The sequence below is a fragment of the Filicampus tigris genome, chromosome 6 (assembly GCF_054856515.1).
Source record: "Filicampus tigris isolate MCC_2025a chromosome 6, RoL_Ftig_1.0, whole genome shotgun sequence".
Taxonomy (NCBI): Eukaryota; Metazoa; Chordata; class Actinopteri; order Syngnathiformes; family Syngnathidae; genus Filicampus; species Filicampus tigris.
The window spans coordinates 24090549-24114411 of record NC_141222.1 but is presented as its reverse complement, the minus strand read 5'-3'; the positions used below and the strand labels follow the sequence as shown (position 1 = coordinate 24114411).

At 40.8% G+C, this 23863-nt stretch overlaps 1 protein-coding gene across 13 annotated transcripts in view; it reads left to right on the top strand.

Moving 5' to 3' along the window:
* The window catches only part of LOC147146359 (multiple PDZ domain protein-like), a 52060-nt gene that overhangs the window by 5130 nt on the left and 23067 nt on the right, over positions 1 to 23863 (top strand). For 9 of the 13 annotated variants that reach the window (XM_086033665.1, XM_086033660.1, XM_086033662.1 and 6 more), the window contains exons 6-21: positions 8 to 130; positions 842 to 886; positions 1419 to 1502; positions 1666 to 1770; positions 2289 to 2391; positions 2487 to 2578; positions 6690 to 6903; positions 7219 to 7293; positions 7797 to 7876; positions 8640 to 8786; positions 11021 to 11206; positions 11321 to 11482; positions 11981 to 12190; positions 13963 to 14118; positions 18652 to 18769; positions 22095 to 22293. In XM_086033665.1, coding sequence (XP_085889791.1) covers positions 8 to 130; positions 842 to 886; positions 1419 to 1502; positions 1666 to 1770; positions 2289 to 2391; positions 2487 to 2578; positions 6690 to 6903; positions 7219 to 7293; positions 7797 to 7876; positions 8640 to 8786; positions 11021 to 11206; positions 11321 to 11482; positions 11981 to 12190; positions 13963 to 14118; positions 18652 to 18769; positions 22095 to 22293 — 2099 coding nt within the window. The remainder of the gene's footprint in view (positions 1 to 7; positions 131 to 841; positions 887 to 1418; positions 1503 to 1665; positions 1771 to 2288; positions 2392 to 2486; positions 2579 to 6689; positions 6904 to 7218; positions 7294 to 7796; positions 7877 to 8639; positions 8787 to 11020; positions 11207 to 11320; positions 11483 to 11980; positions 12191 to 13962; positions 14119 to 18651; positions 18770 to 22094; positions 22294 to 23863) is intronic. The other 4 variants (XM_086033663.1, XM_086033659.1, XM_086033667.1 and 1 more) reach the window with 1 other exon arrangement.

Below are 23863 nucleotides of genomic sequence, written 5' to 3'. Positions count from 1 at the left end.
TTCTTAGAAACGTCACCTGGAGATCATAGAACTGACCAATGATGGGAAGGGGCTTGGCTTTGGCATCATAGGAGGACGGTGCACGGGAGTCATGGTCAAGACCATACTGCCTGGTGGAGCAGCTGGACAGGTAATTTGAAAATGACTTAAATGTTTGAATTCAACATCAATACTACTATCATACAGTATTGGTCAGTGAAGGTTCTCAGGCATAGCTCACAAGTCAATCAAAACAAGTCAAACTCCATCGTTGTTTACAAGTGTAGACAAATATGTGATAACTCTCATTTACCAACAACAGTCACCGCTCAGAAGTTCCCTGAAGTCTAACCCATGTTGCCAGCCTGCTCTGCCACATGTTCATGCGCTCCTGTAAGGAGTCTTACAGGATCCTCCACAGCGTTGTTGTCACGGACATCTTCATCCTCATCTTCACAATAATTTTGATAATCCCCTTGACCTTGGGAAAGAGGGAAAAAAAGATCACATTATTTCAGGTTAGATGAGTAGGGATGTTTTTTCTTGCACGGCGATGTTCTTTTCGGCTAGGAACTGTGGGATGCTCAGGGCAATGTGAGCAGGCGTGTTGTCATGGCAAAGCAGTTAAAGTTGTCCTGCCACAACTCTATCCTTTTACGCCCACTGACCAAAGCAAACGCCACAGAATTTCTTTGTAGACGTTGCGGTTGATCATCTGGCCTTTTGGCAAGAACTCGCATTGGACGATCGCTCTAAAAGTATGCAATCAACATGACTTTGATGATGGACTGCAGCCGTCTTGCTTTCTTTGACCTTGGCAGTGTTATCTCTTCCACTAAAGTCTTGGGCATTTGGTCTTTAGATCGTATTCCAAGATCCAGGATCCAGGAAAGTAACAAGTGAACAGGTACATGTATGATGTAACCAGGAAATAGTTGAAATATGGGTACTGCATCTGCTCGACAGAATTGTTCTTCAATAGAGAGGTTTTATAAGTACTCACGGATCATTATTATTAATGGAAGAATTTAAAAGTTTCAGAAGCTTATAAGACTGTAAGAGAAATGACTGTCCTGTTGCTAGGCTGCAGTGTGCAACCAAGCTAATTGGTTGGAGCCCCACTATTTTCTTCTCCCGTAAAAGACTCACTAAAACAGCTTCCATGCTGTGGGGTGACAGTACTAAATACCGTCCCACTGTGCCAGTAAAAAGCCTCTAAAGCTCACCAATTAAGACCAGGCAAATGAATGTAAGGGTTTGATGTAGCCAGTTATAATGTTGTTCATTCTGATTTAAGCCACCCTTCTGCCGCTTCCTCCTTCTCATTGAATACAGCGTTTTTCTCACCTTATGTTCATTGTTACCCAAATTAACTAGCACTAGCACCTTTAATGAATTAAAAAGGCAAATGTGTTGTGATTAAATTTTGGCACCCCAAGGATAAACGTCTGCACAGTGGGGATCAAATCTTGCGCATTGGAGACACTGATCTGGCTGGCATGAACAGCGAGCAGGTGGCACAGGTGAGTAGATGGATGGATGGATGGATAGATGGATAGATAGATAGATAGATAGATAGATAGATAGATAGATAGATAGATAGATAGATAGATAGATAGATAGATAGATAGATAGATAGATAGATAGATAGATTCATTAATATTCATTGCCCATTTCCTCGCCCAGGTGCTTCGAAATGCTGGTAGCAAGGTAAAACTACTCATCGCGAGGGATATCAACAAGGACAGCCTTTCCTCTCCTGTCCTCAGCCAAGAGTCCTTGGATGGCGAGGTGTGTTCATCCCCAAATTTACTCCAAAAAAAATTAATACAAAATCTGCCCCAAGACAATAATACCAAGGTTTGATTGTGTAAGCAATGTCTTTTTTAATGTCGTTCTAGTTTGCAAGTATTCATGAAAGCTTTTTCTCATATTTTGATGGCCTCATTTACATTTCTCAGTGAAGACAAGAACAGTTTGGGGAAATGTAATGATGATTACGCACGCCAGTGTTTGAATTCTAACGTCATCATCCAACATTTAGCCTGTCTCGACTTTCAGTGGTGTGTACTGATTTAGTGTGTGAGCATTTTGTCACTACATAAGAGGGGCAAACTATTAGCAACAACTCTTACCCCGATAGAGTACAGATAATTAAAATTAACTGCACAATAATGAATACATTGTTATAACAATACCTCTCAAATGATGTCAAAACTGTGCACTATCATTGTTATCTACTTCTTCTTAATAGACTGTGTAGGTGTTACTGTGGGTATATCCAATGTTGTCTTTCTGCTTCTCACCAGCTCTTTGATTTGAATGATGACTATGAGTTCAGTGTGCAGTTCACAAAAAACAGCCGGGGGCTGGGATTCACCGTCTCCAGCTATATAGGCGATCTTAACTCAAGTAATAAAAGATGTTTCATATTTGAAAATCGGAAGAAACACAACCAAAAAAAGATGTGTTGTGTTGAGGTTTTTTTCTTTCTTTATCCTCCTCAGTATACAGTGCTGGCGTGACAGTGAAGACCATTTTGAAGGGCAGCAGTGTCGACCAAGATGGGCACATTCACATTGGCGATATCATCCTCTCAGTAAGTTTGAAAAAAATAAAGCCTTTGTGTTTTTCACCATAAAATTACATGCAGTTTAACTTCTGAGTAAACACAATGTTGATTGATTGATTTCTTTGGGATTTGGAACTCATGTTTCACTTATGAACAATTGCTAAAAGAAATAATAATAATCTGACTAAGACACTTGTACCTCTTCACTAGTTTATTTCTTTTGCTGTCATTACAAAGAAAAAAGCAATTGAATTGTTTGACAGTTGAACCTTTTGAGGCTCAAGGTTTAAGAGACTTAAAGTGGAAGTCAACCCCCAAAAATCTTTGGGTCAGCTTCAGAAAATAGGTCAGCCGTGATTGGTCGTTGCCTGAGCTCTGAGCAGTTGAGATGTCATTTTCAGTCAACAGAAGTGAAAAAATGGCCGCCCGCAGAGATGGCTAAAAATGGGTGGATTAACTCTTATCCCACAAACGCAATATTTATCAGAATGCCTTGTTTCTACTCGTGGGCTTGCATAGAATTCTTTCTTTCTTTCATTCTTGAAAAAAAATATGTTTGGGTTGACTTCCACTTTAAGGGTTTATGTATGAAAAGCATGGCCTTACTACATGGATTGAGATACTGTGGCATGTCATGAATAAAAAAGTGGAGTCAGAGTTGTCTGCATGCAACATATAGGCTGACTAACACATATTTTTAGAAATAGGGAGTTCATTTTTGTCTTAAATACCATCCTAATATGTACCCAAATACTGGGCTTCGGGGTAACTATTTGTTTGGCTATTTGGCTTGTCCCAAACTGTAAAAGTATAGAAGCAAAAAAGCAGTCCTTTTGAAGGCCATTAAGGTCCAATGGTACATTTTCTGGTCCAAGACTGCCTGGTAACTTGAAGAAAAACAACAGTGTTTTTTTTTCCCCTAGCAGTGACATCTATATTTAGTAAGCCTGTCTCTGATGTCTTTGTGACCCTACATTCGCAAAAAAATATTTGTAGAGCACATTTTGTAACGCTAGAAATTGTTTTGTTTTGTTGCAAAAAGTCTGGGAACAATTGGCAATAACAATAAATCTCTCAAACAAGTAGCTCTCATGGCATACAATAGTATCCAAGCTCAAATCCACTTATTTATTTTAATGTCCTCGAACAGTCAGTGGAAGGTTCACACGAAGTCACAAGTTCAGGTCGATCCTTTTTACAGACCAGGATAACAGCAGTGTGGATAAGCCAGAGCCATAAAGGGGATATGTTCTGGGAAAGTGACTTTTCAACTGTTTGTATACAAATAATTATATCTCTGGAGTGCCTTCCCCCATCAAGTGTGAAATTAAACAACCAAGTAAATCTTTTGTTAGCTGCCATTTCTGAAATATGTGTCCTGACCTTAAACAAATTGTATTGTCACAATAATTAAATTAGCTTTTAAATTAGCTAGCGGTGGCTTCACGCAAGTGCAATTTATTTTCACTATTTATGCGGAAGTGTGAGCCCGGAAGGAGTCCCGGGCTCTCCAGAAGTTTACAATAACACCACAAAAAGTGAGTACATTTGCGAGTTACTTTTTATGAAATATAGTCACCAGGGGGCTCGGAAAAGTTGCTACACTGTATTTAGTTGTCAACACTGAATAGCTCTACCTCTGTCGCACTAGTTGTCATGGTAACAAAAGTCATAGAGAGGTTTGCCCCCCCCCCCCCCCGCCCCCCAAGAAATGGATTGATTTAATTGTGACTAGTGGTGGAATTGTGCTTTTCTTCTTTTTTCTTTGTGTATTTTGATGGAAGAATGACAGAGACCTTTTTTGAGACACCTTGAAACTGTTTTAACTAAAAAAAAAATCAGAATATGCCTCTTGTGGGTAGTTTATTTTAAGGAGTATCTTAGGTCTGTGCTGAGCGCTTGTGCATATTTCTCCACAAGAGATTTTGCAATGTCTGTAGAACAACAGGGAAGGGGGAAAAACATTAGGGTGGTCTTATTGGCTATCATTCCTGTTAGGACCCTTTTGAATGTGATGTTTGTGTGTGACACATTCCCATTGCCAAGAGGGAGTCTGAAATATTGATAGGTTGGATGAAAAATGTAATGGGTCCTGCAGCGGGTTGACTGATGTGGGACTAGAGCCAATCAACTGGGAATATGGGAATACTATTTGAAAGTTTTAGCATGTGGGATGCGGTAAAAAAGATTAAAAGTAACTGGTCCTACCACAACCCTCAGGTGGCCACATGTGCGCACCACTAAAACTGTTCGCACTGCTTCATTTTCTTGTCTTTGCTTTGTCTTGCTATCCGCTTGGGACAGCAGTAGCTCCGTTTGTAAGGACTTTTACCACAGGGCCGAAGCCTGGGGAATAAAGTGTCACCGGTTCAAGATCAAAGCGGGGAAGTTGGAAATTGCTGGGGAGATGCCAGTTCATTTCCAACGGGCTTGAGCATTTGACACAGCCCTGTCATTCTCATTACAGAGTTGTAAGTCGCATATGTGCGAGTCAAAAGTAAGTTTCAAGTCTTAACCTTAATCCTAGCATGTGCCAAATTACTGTGGTAAAAATCAAACCAAGTCATCACTTGGTTTGAGCAAGTCTTACGTCAAGTCATATGATATTTCTCAGAAAAACACATATTGGAGTGATGATGGAATAGGTTTTTTTTATTGATTATAACACGCAGTCCGTCATTCGTCATCCGTCAGCAGGTAGGGTACCCGTCCGTCATTTATCAGTCCGTCATTTTTCGTGACGAACTGAATTGGAATTGTCAGTCAGTCCGTCAGTTAAGTCCGTCAGTTAGTCCATCAGAGGTCCGTCGCTCCGTCGGTTGGTCCTCCAAAAAACGCGGTTAGTGATGATAACACTGATGGATGAAGAGCCACTCCCGTCATTTGTCAGTCCATCATTATTAAAAGGTGCCCCGTCATTCGTCGATCATTAGCAAATCCATCAGTGAGGGATTGACAGACCGGTCCGTCAGTCTGATGAATGCCCACCTCTGCAAAAAAGTATATTTACACCTACAAAAGTTGAATGAACATCAACTCAGTATGAAATTAACTTATACTACTTACATTATGGGCGGCACGGTGGTCGACTGGTTAGCACGTCCGCCTCACAGTTCAGAGGTCGTGGGTTCGATCCCGGCTCCGGCCTCCCTGTGTGGAGTTTGCATGTTCTCCCCGTGCCTGCGTGGGTTTTCTCCGGGCACTCCGGTTTCCTCCCACATTCCAAAAACATGCATGGTAAGTTGATTGGATACTCTAAAATTGCCCCTAGGTGTGATTGTGAGTGCGGTTGTTTGTCTCTGTGTGCCCTGCGATTGGCTGGCAACCAGTTCAGGGTGTCCCCCGCCTACTGCCCAAAGACAGCTGGGATAGGCTCCAGCGCGCCCCGCGACCCTTGTGAGGAGAAGCGGTACAGATAATGGATGGATGGATGGATACTTACATTATTTAGAAAAATGCATTTATTATGAGTGTTACTGTTACGTATCCCAGTTACTGTGATGATAACAATTTAAATACATTCTGTAGTAACCATTTACAATCATCAAAAATGACATATGTTGGCTATATTATTTTGTTACCTAGCTGGTTCCCAAATCTATTAACATACCGGTATGTGTTAATGGGAAAAGGAGCGGCATTAACTTTATACACTTTGTAGGTTGTCACTTTATGTATCTCAGTTTCGTTTTATTTATTATACGTATCGCAGCAACAAGTCAAGCCACTCAAGGTGTACCTACGCATATGTCTATTCGAACACATTCACAGTTGCTTCATTTTTTCAAATAGTCCCTTTTCAAATTTTGTTTAGCACTTTGTCTTCCACATAACTGACATGCACAAAGACATTCTACCTTCGTCATTACAGTCAAATCTGTCAAAAAAGTCAAATCTGAGTGTTGTTATTGTATTAATGGTTTATTATCCATAGGAAAGTTATTTTTACTCACTGACTGTTTCTTAAAACATGGTTACTGTACTTAACGACTTTATAATGGCCACAGTTTGAACCTGAAATGAGGACTCATTCTATTTGTTTTTTGTTTTTTATGGGAATAACTACAACCTTCTTCCTTCCTTTTCTTGACTCTTCCTTAATCTCTGTCACCCTTGCTTCCATGTGTCCCTTCGCCAGGTGGATGGGGTGAGCATGCAGGGCTGCAGTGAGCAGCGTGCAATGGAGGTACTGAGGAGGACGGGTCCTGTCGTCAGACTGAGGCTGCTGAGGAAGGCCGTCCGGCTTAGTCACATCTTGCCGCCAGTCCCTCCGCTGCAGCCCCTCCGACACTCCCACAGCTTCCACGAGGGCAATCCCTACAGAGTGGGACTAAACAAGATTTATGAGACAGGTGATATGTGGAAAAAGCATAAGATACTTGGTTTATTTTTCACATTATCGATTTGATTTGTTGGTGACGCACACCCACAGGCCCGACATGCAGCGTCTAGATATTCCTGGGTGCCATGTAAGCTTAGGAGTTGCAATGAGCGCAAAATATCACTTGTTATTACATTGACCCTGTCTGGTTGATATTTGTCTATCCAGAACATGTGATACAGCACTTGCAGTACATCTCATTAAATTGTATGGGTGTCTGGTGAGTGTAAATTTGAGTTTGAGTTTATTCACTGCATGTTTGTTAAAAATCCTTGCTTCCTTCCAGGAATATGCTCGCTGCGTGAAATCTCCCGTCGCGCGGCATACGCCAACAGACGACCCCGACGTGATTCAAGAAGCGGTAAGCTCCCGTTCCCTTATGCTGCACTGCAGTCTGCAAGTGGATGATGAGACTGATACTCTTAAGTAGGCTCGTGGAAGAGCGATGTGGCGGCGAAGCATGCTCTTTGATGAGAGTCTATTTATAGTGTTGTGCAATCATGTGTTTATCCAACTCATTCAGCTCCTTCCAAATGATTTGCCTCTTAGCCTGCCTGCATACAACGGCTTTATTTAGACAGTGATCTTTGGGTTTGATTAGGTCTTGATTGCTGTGAGGCATTCAAAGCTCAAGTACAAGAAAATATTTGTTTGCCAAGAAATCTGATCGTGGGTGTGATAATGCACACTTCAGTGGCTTTTGTGTGTAGGCATCATGCATTGCCCCAAGGTCAGCTATTGCTTTCTCTGTATTAAACAGTTAAAAGATAATGACTCGACGCTCTCTCTCCTAGCCCAATACGAATAGATGGTATATTATCATATTCAACTGTTAAATGTGGACACATGTGTCTGTTATCCTAGGGTTGCAACTGACACCGGGAGAGGAAGAAGACCTTAGGATGAGGTGGCAACATGCAGTTGGACCAAGATATGAAGTCATAGTATGTCCCTTTGCAAATTGAAATGTCGTTCTATTCAGTGCGATTTGCACATACTGTATACAAATTTCAGTTTCCATGTTAACATATTTTGGCTGATATTTTATTGTTTGTACTTGCACTAGATGCTTTAAAATTGAATTTTGCTAGCTGGGCTGTCAAAGGATTACCTTATTTTACCACCTTAAGGACTGTATGGTTGTAGACAACCACAATGTGACTCACTGCGCATTGTACTGTATGTTTACCGGAGGTGAGCATTCCTTCAGACTGCTGGACCTGGTCTTTTAGTCCGTCGCTGACGGACGCCCGTTTTGCTGACGATTGATGAATGATGGGACACTTTTTGAAAATGATGGACGAAGCACTGACGGAAGTGGATTTTCGTCTGTCAGTGTAATCATCGTCCATCAGCCTGTTGTAACTTTTTTTGTTTTTTTGGTGGGTGAGATGACGGACTGACGGACTAACTGATGGATTTAACTGACAATTACAATTCCGTTCGTCACGAAAAATGACAAATGACGAAATTGAGTAAAATGCCCACATTTGATGTTTACAATATTGTATCTATACTATAAGCAATGAGATGCCAATGATAAAGTCAGCAGCTTCCACAATTTGATTGAATGGGTTGCCTTATGAATGACGGAATAGATTTAGGAATAGATAGGAAAATTGTGATACTGTATCTTCTATCATATAAAAAAAAAAAAAAAACGACCAGTGTTGGCCAACAATAATACTTTAACTATTGCTGATTGAGGTTTGTCAGCTGGAGCGCTTCAGCGAGACAAGTGGCCTGGGCATCAGTCTGGAGGCTCGGGCCGGACATCATTACCTGTGCTCCGTTTTACCCGAGGGCCCGATTGGACAAAGTGGCAAGATCTTCACTGGGGACCAGATACTTGAGGTGAGAAACTTGAACTTGTAAATAAACGAATAGTTGATTTCTTAACTGTCCCGCTGGACCAAGAACAGTTTACGCCATTTCGAAAAATGCATCAGTGATTAGCTTGCATGGATCTATCCAGGCAGTACGCGGAGGAAGTAAACATGGTCAAGGCCAATGAAAGTTGTCAGCCTGAAACTGACTTGGGATGCGCTTCTCTCCGAGTTCATGACATTACGATTGCAAGTTTTTTTTATTATTATTATTATGACTAGGAAGATTTCATTTAGGTCAGCTTTTAAGAGCACAGTGTAGTTTAGCAACCAACATTTAGTTTCCCTTAAGGCGGCCAAGTGGTAATAAGAAGGTGGGTGTGAGTGTGCCCTGCATTTCTGCACTTAAGGGGGGGGAGTACGCACTCCCACGGCTACTCTGAGCAAGTTCGCGAACCCGCACATACAAAATTACTCGTCCTTCGTGAAGAGAGGTTTGTCTGTTGAATTTCTAAACCATTTTCGATCAACAAAGCTATGTGAATACTGCAGCCATTTGCAGGCCTCTGCTGTCCTCCTGCAGTCCAAATCTATGTCGCAGTGCCATGCTTTGATCTTCACCTCACGATTCCAGCGTAGCCAAGTTGATTTTCTTCTCCAATTTTAAAACCAACCCCACAATTTCTCAGTGTACTTTGGTTTTAAAGAGAGAGACTGTACTCTCGGACCCAAAGTATGACAGTTACAATATAGGGTAGGAGTAACTCTGATTTCAATTGTATTAAAATGTTTTGCACATAAAAACAGTTTTGATTGTGCATGGAAAATAATGCTTGAACAGCACGTGAGAATTAACTTGAATACATTGCCAATCTGGTACTTTGACTCGCCTCTACTTCACAAAGCTGCACTGCCCAAGATCGAGCACATTCTACGAGGTATGTCAGACCAGTTCCAGGACTGGTATCATGAAAGAAAAATTTAAAATCCAAAGTACACACTGCAGGTTTTCCCCTTCAAAATAATCCCTCTGAAATCGAACGTACTTTTCCTGTGTTTTCGACCACGTCGTTTTGGACTCCTGGCAGGATTTTTCCATTGTCATAGGCATCTTGATGTTGTCTATATCTTTAAAAAGGGTCCCCCCGATAACACCCTTGAGCTTGGAAAAAAAAAAAAAACTATATAGCCAGGTCTGGTACTTGGTACTGGCATGGCAGTGTTCTTCTCAGCCAGTAACTGGCACGCTCAGGGCATTGTGAGCTTGTGCGTTATCATATTGAAGCAGCCACAAATTGTCCTCCTACAACTTCTTGCACACTCAACTAAATAAACGCAGCTGGTTAATTGTCTGGCTATATGGCAAGAATTCACAGCAGACGATGCCCCGTCACATCGAAGAATGTGATCAATATGGCTTTGACGCCTTCCTTTCGTTGGCCTTGGCGATGTCAGACTTTTTTCTGGCATTTACAGGTTGTACACGAAGATCCATGACTCATCACCGGTAATGACTTTCCCTTGCAATTCTAGTCTCATTATCACTCAGACTTGTCATTGCTCGAAAAACTGACACATAGGATAGGTAATGTATGTGAGATCACAGTTATATACCTGAGGGCGATTACACTGAAGGTTAAAACTCGTAGTTTGGGTTTGCAATATATCTTTGGTGACAGCTGTCCCAGAACTTTTCTGGCACACCTTATATTCCAGGACAGTGCTCGATGACTCCAGTTGGTTAGGGTGCGAACAATTTGTTTCATAGGAAAGAATGTAAATCAAATGGGTAAAAACCGTATTGTAAATGTAAAACTAATCAAACACTTAGCTGTTATAAACAGTTACCAGTTAACTGCTAGCAGTCAACGGGTATCACTAGTGGTTAATGTTATCAGTTGGTGTGTGTCTATTGTGTTTCTAAAAATGCAAAGAAAAAGCAAAGAAAATATCCCATGATATCCTGACTGTTAATATCGATGCTGTATTTAAATACCATAATATTATTCATACTTGAGTTACAGTAATACTTCTTAAGACTTTTCCTTTTGGTCAACTTCTAAAAGTGTAAAATGAATCGCCCTTGAATTTGCTAAAGTATGTTTAAAACCAGCAACAGGGGACACAACCAACTAGATACAACCACTGAAATTATTTTGACCAAAAAAAATCCCATTTCCTTCGTTTGCGTGTGATCAGAGGGCCCTTAAATATATGCATTTTGTCTGTGGAAGCACGCCCATATTCTAACCTACCTTGCAGGTGAACGGCATCCCACTCATCGGAGAGACACACAAAGAGGTGGTCAACATCCTCAAGGAGCTGCCCATGTGTGTTTACCTGGTGTGTTCTCGCATCGTGCCCCCTGCCATCCCCGACAGCGATGAGGAAGAAGAGGACGATGGCCAACTCACCCTGAAAGAGCTGCTGGCTGAGTTCAATGACAAGGTGAGTGCACAAATGGGCAGGTGTGTGTTTAGAGGCAAATGAGAATGGAAGGAATGTTCTTTATTGCTTTTCGTACAGCAGGATAAAAGGTTTTTTTTTCTTTTCTTCTCCAAGTTGGACCAGGGCTGCGTTATTCCCTGTCCTACGGCCGAGGACATCACAAAGCGCGGCGTGCCCCCTATGTCCCCTCCTCTGGCCATGTGGGAGAGAGATGCGCAGGTGGTAGAGCTGGAGAAAGGAGAGTCGGGATTGGGCTTCAGCATCCTAGACTACCAGGTAATAGACAAGGCCCCTAGCCTTTCTAAAAATAGATCCGACAGGAATAAGATGCCGTCTCAAAACAACGGCGTCACCTCAGTGAAGAAAATAGAGAAGGCAATCTAGCAGGGCTTGTGTATGTGAAAGTCCAAAAGAGAGTTAATCTGATAAAAAAAAAGTGGTAGAACTTTTCTCGCGAAGAAAAAACAACAAAACTTAAACCCCAGTTGCACAGTTTTTAAAGAAATAGTTTGAGCGAATTTAAAAATATCATGATCAAAACAACCCACCCCAAGTTAGCTATTCCCATACTGCTCCCACAGATAACACAATTAAAAATAAACATATAAGGCGACATTTCCTCTTGAAAATGAAGCCAAAGCTTTTATTATGTATATGTTTGTAAAAAGAACATCAGAGATAAATTGTCTGTCCTAAATTTTAAATAAAACGGTGTTTTCAAGTCGTATGTAGAAATCTTTCATGTGTATCGTCATCCATATGCTTGTCTTGCAGGATCCGGAGGATGCCACTAAAACAGTGCTGGTAATCCGCTCCTTGGTGCCGGGCGGTGTCGCTGACCGAGATGGCCGCCTGCTCCCGGGAGATCGCCTCATGTTTGTTAATGAGACCGACTTGGAAGGCTCCAGCCTGGATTATGCCGTGCACGTGCTGAAGTCCACCGGTTACGGCCCTGTGCACATTGGCGTTGCCAAACCTCTGCCGGTATGTTGGGGGCAAAAGTAGCATGCTTGTATATTTAAGATATATAGTATATTTATATTTATATTTATATATATTTATTCAACACCACAAAATCCTCACACGTGACACTTGGTTGATTTTAATTCTGTAGTTCTGAAAATCCAGTAGTGACTTTCAATCGCCTAGTATCAATAAATTGCTGGATACGTACAGTACAGTATGCACCTGTCTTGAAATAGTAATTATCTGGATATGTTGCCATTTCAATTCAATTAGTGTTGCAGTCGCAGTCTGCTCGCACAGCTGTGTTTTGTGCGTCCTTTTCTTTGTTTCTCATGTTTGTTCCTCAGCGTTATGCACTCAAGATTAGCTCCACGTAGTCTGCCTCGTTTATCTGCATTTCAAACAAAAATCTTGCATTAATTATACTGCAATTGATCATTTTTTAGAAATAATAAGTATTTATGTTTTGATTAGAGACTCGTGGTCTTTTCTACAGTTGTTGTTGTTATCCTTTCGGCTTGTCCCCTCAGGGGTCTCCACAGCGAATCAAGTGCACGCACGATTCGCATTAAGTGATTTTTCAAACCATTTTACGCCGGATGCCCTTCCTGACGCAACAGACAATATAGTGAGATCCAGTACAGGAACTTAAATAGGAAATCAACCCAAACATATAATTTTCAAGAATATGTTCCCAGCAGGCCCACTAGTTGAAACACGGCATTCTGATTAATATTGCGTTTGTGGAATATGAGTTGAGCAGCAAAATCCACCCCTTTTTAACCATCTCAGGGGGCGGCCATTTTGTCACTTCTGTCAACTGAAAATGACATCACAACTGCTCAGGGCTCAGGCAACGACCAATCACGGCTCGGCTTCAGAAAACAGGTCAGCCGTGATTGGTCGTTACCAGAGCCCTGAGCAGTTGTGATGTCATTTTCAGTCGACAGGAGTGACAAAATGGCCGCCCCCAGAGATGGCTAAAAACGGGTGGATTAACTCTTATTCCACAAACGCAATATTTATCAGAATGCCTTGTTTCAACTAGTGGGCCAGCTGAGAACATATTCTTGAAAAAAATATGTTTGGGTTGACTTCCACTTGAAGTAAAACTGTTAGATTTACAAAGATAAAAAAAAAAAACACGTTTTTAATTGACATTGTCAGAGAAGCATTAATTAAATGCAAGGTTACAACTGTGTTTGTTGTGGTTTAGAAATATACAGTCATACTAACAGTTATCATAATGTCAATTCTCAGTTTTGATGTGGCTAAAATAAAAAACAACGATTTCAAACAAGTGGAATAATAATAAGGTAGCTAATAAGTGTGCATATATGTCATCAACTTTTTCAGGTGTGTCCAACGCTGAAAAATATTGTCATTAGAATAGACTATCTATCAAGTATGACATATACATCTTGACCAAACTAGTAGCCCTGTGGGCCTCACACAGTATGTGATATTTTATGATCTAAAATAAGTTAATTACTGAGTGTCCTCTCAAGAACAGTTGTCTTTTGTTGTGGACTGTGGCCTAGTAACAAGGACCACGGGGTCCAGTTACAGCCCGTCTGAATATTTAATGCCCCTCCGAGGTGAACACAAAGCTCAGCCACACCAGAAATGGAGAGGCGAGCCGAGGAGGAGTGACGGGTGTCTAATTTACTGCCACCTTCTCTCGCCTGCTTGCCTCATACGTTGCAATTTTGGCACTTTTCAACACAGCGATACATGGATATTCTTAAAATAAGCTGCTACATTTCAGTTTGCTATCCGTGTGTTGTCAGTTGGAACTTTGCGGCGGCTTGACACCCATCTTGGAAAGGAGCACACGGGCATCCTGCGATGACAGCGAGAGCCACCACAGTCAGGTCACGCTGCTAGCTGAGGAAGCTGAGGCCAACCTGGCGGATAACAACGTCCAACCGTATTACAACAACTCGGTAAGATCTTTGCACAACACAAATTAGCCAATATGGCTCTGGCAACTGTTTTACTTTGATGTAGCTGTATGTGTTTTGTCCATGTTTGTTCCGTACTTTCTACTGCAGGGGTCACCAACCTTTTCAAACTGAGGGGTACTTCTTGTGTATTGGTTATTGTGAACGGTCCCCACTTTGACACACATTTGAAATATATAAACATTTTCTGAATTTAACTTTCATTATGTGGGCTTTATTATTAATCATTAATCCCACAAAACTATTGCGAATAAGCAGTACAGAAAAATGATGGAAGAATGGATATTCTATACATGTTTTTGACATTTTCAGGCCCTCTTTTACCCTAACGTTTGAAAAAAAATGGAAAAAATGTAAGTAAATTCCTGGGATTGAATGGCTGGACTGTGAAAAGCCACTAAATGCATCATTGGTGAAGTGAATGAGTTAACTATTTTAAACAGAGTGGATTTATGAATGATGAATACCTGTAAATAAAACTGTCACTGTTTATTCAAAAATGTTGAATTTATTAGATATTTTACATAACTCATAATTGTTTGTGTTACATTTGACTGGCAAATATACAGCACACACTCCAAAAAAACGTAGGTAAAAAATAACCCAATTTGGGTCAAAAACGGACCGATCCACTCATCTAATCCTATCCACTATCCACTTTCCACTAATCCTTCTTGGGTTTTTTTTGTACAAAACAGCTCAATTTTGGGGTTGTTTTGTACAAATGGACCCAATTTTTGGGTCGTTGTCTGCAAAAAAATAGAGTGGTGTGAAAAATAGTGACCCAAATTGGGTTATTTTTAACACAACTATTTTTAGAGCGCATAAAGTTTATTGGCCTGTTTGTGTTCAATGTTTCGTAATTCAAATGGCTGGAAATGATATACACAATTGAAATACATAAACCTTATGAATTATCCAGAAGAATCTATGTGAGTATTGGTGAAGCCTCACTGTATATTCCTATGTGTCAAACTTTAATCTTGCACATGATTAGGCACACTCAAAACTGATCAGCATTGTCCATAAGAGATGCATTTCACAATCGTATTGCATTTTGTAGTTAGCAATATTGGAAAGCCTGCATGCATCACAGTGCCATATTGCCAAATATTAGAATCAGCTCTACAACACTGCTGCATAAAAAGAAATTGTTCTACTGGTCTTGTGTGGAACTACTATAGTTATATGCAAGTAGTCATAATGTTGGATGTTCAGTGTGTCAGGTCTTGAGACGCAGAATCATCCCTTCCAAGAAGTACTCAAGCATGTCTAAAAGTAGATCACCATGTCTGTTCTCGAGTGTTCTGTTTGTGGAAGCTTAGTATCGGTATCACTGCGTCAGGTGCGGGGAAAGTGCTCCATGTCAACGACTTGTTTCTCTCTTGTAGCAGCCTTTTGTGCTGGACTTTGCTTAATTGCCTGCAATTGTGTCGTGCTGTAAGTGTATGCCTCGTGCACGCTGATGGCACCCGCTGCAGCACAAGAACATGATCTACCCTTGCCTCGCACGTAGATGCACACGCTGAGGTTTCTCATCAAAGGCGTTGCAAAGGTAGCATCTGAACTTCAGTGCTGCCTGTGAAGGTTCAAAGAACTTCTCCTCACTGAACCTTTCTCTTTATGGAAGCATCCACCGGGACCAGAGTAGTCTACCTTTGTTGATGCGCTCCATCCTAGAAGCAATCCCAAGGCCTTCACCCTGCAAAGTTATTACTCTTGAAATTATTTTTTGTCATGCCGTGCTTCCCGTGCTTCTGAGGACACAGTTGGAGTTAAAATCTTGAAGCGAACATGTTTGTCGACAAAAGCAGCTGTATTCCGACACATTTTTTTCCGTGCTATTGTTCCTCATGAGACCTTCCTATTTGCCGAGCAGGCACTTCTGGAGTAAGCCACCGGCTTGGTTATTAATGGCATTGACAAAATCCTCAGATATCTTGGGCAAGGCACAGTTAGCATAATTCTTCAAGCGAAGATTAACGTTCACTGTTTAACCCTTTGTATGACACTCATTATTGTATATACTGTCATGGGTGAACAATAGCCTCTCCTGCTAAAAATCCAATTAGAATAAATGTTGCAATAGTAAATAATGGAACCTGAATTAAGCTGCTCTCAAGTCAAACCACGAGTATTTTGAGTGGAACTGTAACCTTAGAGACTCTGTAAAGTGACAAAAACTTAAATTTGACACACCACGGAGAAGAGTATTGTTAACAAACCTGCCAATTCTGAATGACTAAAATAAATAGTGGAAGAGAGTTTAATGCTATATCACAGTAACTCACTACTAAATTGATCTCAGTCTTTGCTCATGTCTTCAGCGCGTATCTATAAACATATTGAATCTATTTAGAAACAAATAAAAACTGTTACTGTTTACTGTTAATTTAGCTTTTTGATTACCAGCATTCCAAAATGCGTTATTTACCTGTTTTACGTTTTTTGAAGTCCACTGATAGTGTAGTGGTACACACGCCTGAGTTGTGTGCGGGCAGCGTGGGATCGATTCCCGCTCAGTGACAGTGTCTATGTGTGCCCTGCGACTGGCTGGCGACCAGTTCGGGGTGTAGTCTGCCTTCGCCCATTGACGGCTGGGATAGGCTCCAGCAACTCCCCGCGACCCTGTATAGGATAAGCGGTTTGGAAGATGACATGACATGACGTTTTTTGAAGTTGAATACTTTTTTTGAAAGCACTCCTTGCCTTGCCTCCCTGCTTCCCTGCATTTGGGTCCTCCTTACTCTTCCACACAGCCCCTTCATCATAACACAACCACAAGCAATACATTATTCTCTATGTCCATAAACTATGTCAGATACTGTCTGTAAATCGTTCTTTCTTATAGGGTAGGCTTATGCTAAGATAAGGCAAATGAATCACGAATTCATATCAAAGACGGTTTATAAGGTCCCGTGATGTCAAAATCCTTTTTTTTCCCCACCGTTTAATGGATAATATTGGTCAAAATGAGTTTAAGGCACAATTGACCACAGGTATGTGGTTTGCCAGTAGGCTTTGAAAAGAAGAGGCACACAGAAAAAAAGCAGATTTGATTTCGGGATCGTTCTGATGTACATTTGTGATCATTATTCAAGTACGGGCTCACATCGTTAGTGCTACACACCCACTCGGGAAAAATGGCTGAGTGGTGACAATGTGCCTGCGTTGTGTGTCAAGCTAAAACTTTGCATCAGCTGCCAACCTAATGGGTGTTGAGGAATACATGGCTTCAATTTATTTGGGGAGAAACTCGTAAGCAACCCCAATTGTGATGTGTTAGGGCACATTTTGTGAAGGACGGCTTCATCAACGTACGTCTTTACACACCCTGCAAATACATTACCAGGTTCTAAGCGACACAGCCACACATTCACACACATTGGTCAGTCCCCTTTGGCGGGTGTGAGGTCGAGCACCCTGATGGATTGAGCTGAAAAATCAGAGTACAACTGAGAACCAGTTGGAGATTTGCCTCGGGGTGCTTGTTGGGCGGCCGTGAGGTCGCCGAGCATCACCATGTAGGAGAAAAAAACAGAGGAAAACTTTTCGGGCCGTCTCGCTGCCGTGGCCCCCTCAGAATGCACTGTGGCCTGCCACAATACAGCCGACGGCCCACTGAATTTCAATGGAGCCAACACAAAGAAGAGACATGGCAGCCACAAGACTCCCACATATAGGAAACTAACCAATCACAGGAAAGACGTTTTCTATGTAAAGGAGATTAACGAGAACAGCGACCCAATCGGAGCAGAACTTCCTTATATATTGAATACAATTGAATATGAATGAGAAAACTGCTCATTCAGAATCACAGACATTTTCGAAAAGCAAAAATAGCATGAAAAATGCAATTAATCATCAGAGCTGAACACCCTGCTTTGGAAACATATTTTTTCCTGAAAACTTTCGGTGCAAATTGTATCATTTAAATTTAAAATTTGTATCCCTTGAAAGCTGTTTTGAAATGATTTATTGATTTAAAACACCTGCACTACTTCCCAGAGGTGGGCATTTTACTCAATTTTGTTGAGTCATTCGTCATCCGTCAGCGGCCTGGCTACCCGTCCATCATTCGACAGTCCTTCATTTTTCAAGCCGAACCGAATTGTAATCATCAGTGTATTGTATTGTCATCCGTCAATCGTCATCAAAACTAATGTCCGTCAGCGACTGACTGACGTACCGATCCGTCAGTCTGATGGAATGCCCACCTCTGCTAACTTCTTTGGCTGATCTTCACATGTTTTCGTCCATGTGATCATCATTCTTAAAAATCTAATAAGTAAATTACAGGAAAGGCAAATGTGACCATAGTTTTTATGATCACCAAGCTACACTAAGTCAGATTTGACACTTGCTCAGGCTCAAACTGTCACCGTCACAGTGCTATCACTTTTCTCACAGTTGTCAGTCGCTCCTCTTTGAACGGTGCAGAATATTTTGTTTCGTGGCTAGAGAACGAGTTCCATTAATTTTGTCTGAATGATATCTCTGTTTACATCCTTTCAGGAAATCCAGCCGCATTTGCGTTTTGGCGAAGACAACGACATGCAGCCCGCCCCTCATCTGCCCCCGCGCACCAGCTTTGAAAAGACAATCACAGTTGTCCGGGGCAACCGTAGCCTTGGTATGTCCTCCGTCTTACTCATGGTGATGGTGTCTTGGTGTGTGTACATTGCAGGCATGGCCATAATGGCGATAATAGGCAGTGGTGATGATGACCACCCTGAAGAGGAATGGTGAAATGTTGTTGCGCGCATTGGAGTCAAAATATTATATCAGATGAAAAGGAAATGTAAACCAGAGATGGAAAATGTTGGATGTTGACCATAAAGGACATATGTTATCATGACGGCCACTTGTTATTGCCTAAAAAAAAATATACAGATGTTCAAATATAGGCAAAACTACCATGGCATGGCTTTCTTTGACAGAACAAAGAAATAGGCAGAAATTCTCACTTCTCAGACATTTTCAGCATTTAAGCGCGTTTATAGATTTGTTGTCAATGTTAACCACTTCAAATTGGTTGATATTGCATAAAATAATAATAATAATGATGATGATGATATGAAGTGGGAATAGACACGTACTACTATGGTGAAAAGGGCTCGTGCTCTGCCCCTGACACCAGTCTAATGGAGTAGTTATGGACTTAAAAGGAAAAAAGTCAACCCAAAAATATTTTTTTAAGAATATGTTCTATGCAGGCCCACTAGTTGAAATACAGCATTCTGATGAATATTGTGTTTGTGGAAGATGAGTTAAGCAACAAAATCCACCCATGTTTAGCCATCTCTAGGGGCGGCCATTTTGTCACTCTGTCGACTGAAAATGACATCACACACCCTCAGGGCTCAGATAACGCCCAGTCATAGCTCAGCTTCAGAAAACAGGTGAGCCGTGATCGGTTGTTGTCTGAGCCCTATTAATCAACACATTAAATGATATTAATTGTGTTTGTAGCATTTTAAAGTGTGTTTCAAAACCTTTAAACATAAATAAGTGCCATAAAAGCTGTAAAATCATGGGGGTATTTCAATCGTGTATCGCGGATTTCACTTATTGAAGCCGTGGAACGTAACCTTGGAACGTAACCCCTGCGACGGAATGGTGTTTACTGTATCTCTTTTTCCACTATGGCAACGCCGGTCTGAACTGTCAAAGTAAATACAGTCCAGTACAATATTTTGGGTATTTGGGCACAGACTGACAGCCCACCAAATTAATAGTGTAATGTTACGTGAGAAAAACAAAGTTGTTATCCTCGATTATCCTCGTGTGTCAAAGAGCGTGCACTGTTTTCCAACATCACCAGAAGTTCCACTTGCAATTCTATGGTCAACATCACATTTTGTTCCTTATCATCACTGGTACTCCTTTTTGGTGGCGTCACAAAAACACCAAAATCTAAAGAAAAAAGCTAGCCTTATGTCATGCATGATGGGTTTATTCAAAGACATATATTCCCTGAAATTAACAACTGGCAGGATGTTCAACTTTAGAGGTTCCACTATAACCGTACACTGTAAAAAATAAAATAAAATGAAAAGTTGGCTGGACTTAAAATTTCAAGGCAACAAACCGATAAAATTTAAAGTTGGGCAAGTCAATTAAATATTTGTAAGTTTTTCTGTTGTGAAAATTGGCTTTCCGCATTTCACACCAAAGAAATACTATACTGTAAGAGTTTACAAAACTGTTGTCCCTTGTATCGGCCCCCAACTTAAAGATACGAGTAAAAACAACTCAGCAAATTGTTTTGGAGCAAACAACTTGCTTGCCTTGTTGTGTAACTAACATTGTTGCCATAAATGTCAGTAATTTATATTTTAAAGTTTTTACGACTTAAATTATTGTTTTAGCCCCCAAAAATACAAGTTGTGTTTTTTGCAGTGTATGTATGTGTTCAGTGTTTAGCTAAATGCATTTATTGTATCATATCATCATAGAAGACGTTACAGTATATATTTACTGTATATTCTTATCTAACAGGAGAGGTGCAAGATTTGAGTATGGTGGATAATAATACAGTACTTGTTTATGTTATATTGTGATTAGGTGCCCTTTACAGTAAAAGCTGTTATTTAGCGTTGTCAGTTTGTCCATTGTTGGAGATCAGACATACAGTACATTTTTTTTGACAATATATTGTATGGTGGTTTTGAACAGATGGTTATCATAAAAAAAAGATGATAAACTTTTTGTTTAGTCATAGTTTAGGGATGTCACGATATCCAAATGTCACGATAAAATAATACCGCGATATGAACATCATGGCACAATAATTATCATGATATTGTGGGGAGGTTAGCGATGTATAAAAATCTCACGATACTTTATAAAAGCTCACGATATTGGAAAAAAAAGAAGCTCATATTAAAAAAACAGCACAGTATTCTGTTTTTGTACATAATAACAGCATTCACAAAGAAATAGGCTTGGCCGATATTGGGCTCCTGTCGGCGATTAGCGTGAGTCTTAAACATAGGTGGCATCAAATTAAACTGCACTAATAAACTAACCGCTAGAGGGTGCTGAAACTGCCCAAATGGAAAACAACTTGGGTTTTTAAACAGATTTGCTTCTATTGATATTGTGACATGACGACGATGATATAGCGTGGCAATTTGAATATCGCAATATCACGATATTGTGACATCCCTAATGTAGTTGGTCTTGGGGGCGTAAACCTATAAGCCCTATTGTGAGTTTAATCAACTCACAAGGAGTTAAAATTTAACAGCAGTATTATTGTTGGAATACCATCTGTGTCCGTGTTTCATCTCATTAGGATTTTGAGACATTCATGACTTTGTCTTTCACGTGTCACGTCTTTCAAATGTGTCTCCTGTTTTGTCCTGTCGACTTCACTGGCTGGTTATTGTATTCCCATGCACTATGATTGTATTGTAATTTGAATGCAAAATAATAAAATATTTATTTGATCAAAAGTAAGCAGTCATTTCTTTGACCAGCTTCAAATTATGTACGACCATAGTGTGGTGGATGTGCCTTTTATCAGGCAGTGATGAGCGTATATATACCGATATATGTGTGGATGTGTGTGTGTGTGTGCGAGCATGATTTACCCACTCCTGTAATCAGCCTAGCAGACCAACTGATAAAGCCGCAGTCGAGTGTTTGTGCAAACCAGCATGCGTTACCCCTCTGGTCACCTGTGACCTATGACCCCTGTGCGTGTATGTTCTTGAGGCAGGTGCAATTGTGAGGAGTGATGCTGTGCGAATGTCAAGCATGTGTAGCTATAGTCGTGTTTGCGTGCTAATCTGCCTAGTGTCTGTCTTGATTATGCTGATTATGCCACTGTCAGGTGCCTGTTTGGACAACTGTCTGTCTGTTTGGCGTGTGTTCAAAGACGCTTTAGAAAACCCTCCACTCACCGGTGTGTGTGTGTGCGTGTGTGTTTGTGTGCCCATGCACGTTGGCAGGGATGTCGGTGAGTGCTATCAAGGACGGCTCAGGCATGCTGGTGCGCAGTGTGGCCCCCGAGGGCTCTGTCAGTCAAGATGGCAGACTCGGGGTGGGTGACGCAATCTTGGCGATTAACGGCGAATCTACGTCCAACCTGACCAACGCCATGGCCCGGTCAATGCTGCGTAGACACTCTGTTATTGGGCCGGAGCTCAGGTGAAGCATGCATCACACAGCGTTCCATTAAAAAAAATTATTTTATATTCACACCGCACCAAACTTAAGATACATGTTTGCTCCTTAGCGTTAACACTGACATTTCTAACATTGGCCAGAAGTCCAGTAAACAGCATATCGGTCTGAAAAGTGGATCTGTCAACCGGATTTTTGTCTTTACTTGGTAGTCCAAGCTAAACAAATAAAAGGTGACAGGAAAAGGTTGCGGCACAAAGCATAATTCAATATTGACCGCAAGGTTCTGATTCAGACACAGGAAAAGCCTCTTCCGTTTCCACCAGGCACTTCCCTTGAGTCACAGGTACTTTCTTGCAATACTCGCAATACTTTTTTATGGCCGTTGTAAGAAAGAAGCAGGTGGTCACTTCCTCATTTAGTGCTCAAGTTACATCCTGGCATTCACCAGTGGTCACAATAAAATGACCTCAGCCATTAAGGAAGTTTGATTGCATGTGTTTTAACAAGGTGGCTATAATAAACTTTTAACGGGGTCTTCCAGCATCTTCACAGACTTTATGTAGAGTTCTCATCAACAGTTGTAAAATTATACAATAACATAATATGATAAAACAATACTATAATAAAAAAAATATTATTTTTAGTGTTAGTTCACAAACATAAAATTGTGTGGAATAACGTGCAAATAAATGAGGCACTTTAATATTACATGTGTTGATTTGGCCCATAGGTATTAAACCTGAAAATTAGCTTCAAAACACAATGGAAAGTACAATGGATTGAGTTCACTATTAATATTCACTGGAAGAAAAAAAAATATATATATATATATATATATATATATGTATATATAGTTTGTCACCAAGATTTTATTGGTATTGCTGGAAGAACACCTCGTGAGCTTTCATGCTTCATCATCAGTAGGAAATGACTTCCAGTTCTTTGGTTATCCAAACAATCTTCTCTTGTGCCATTACTGGTACCCTTCTGTGCTTGAATTACAAAAAACAAAAACAAATAATGACTAGAAATATCCAAACATGTATTAGCTACATTAGAGAGCAGAGAGCTGTTTTTATATTGTGTATGTAGATATTGTGCCCATCTAACAGCTAGTGTTTAGCTAATTAGCTAATTGGTTTTCAACGCTTCGCTCATACTTTGCCAAGGCACTACAGTCATATTGAATGAACTCAGACAATAACATTTAAGTAGCTCCTAAAGGCGTATTTGGTACGTTTTCGCTTGCAATAGCAGTTGTTGTGGTTCTGATTGAAGATGTCCCTCATCCCCATTGCACCGTGGCCCTGCAAAACACCCACTCACTCATTCCCCTCAACCGCTCTCATTCATGCTTGCTTGTACACACACGTGCAGCCTTTTAATGGCCTAACCTCCCAAAACACCTTTTTCCTGCTACGAGAAAAAAAAAAAAAATATCCCTGAATAATTCATCTCTCATCTCACCTTGAACACAGCTCTCTTCGGAATAAAGGAATGTTTTAAATAGCGAGTCATAGATGTGCAGGAAAGTTGAGCACACACACAGACGCAGACACGCACAGGCTCACACTGCCTCCTCCTGACAGCA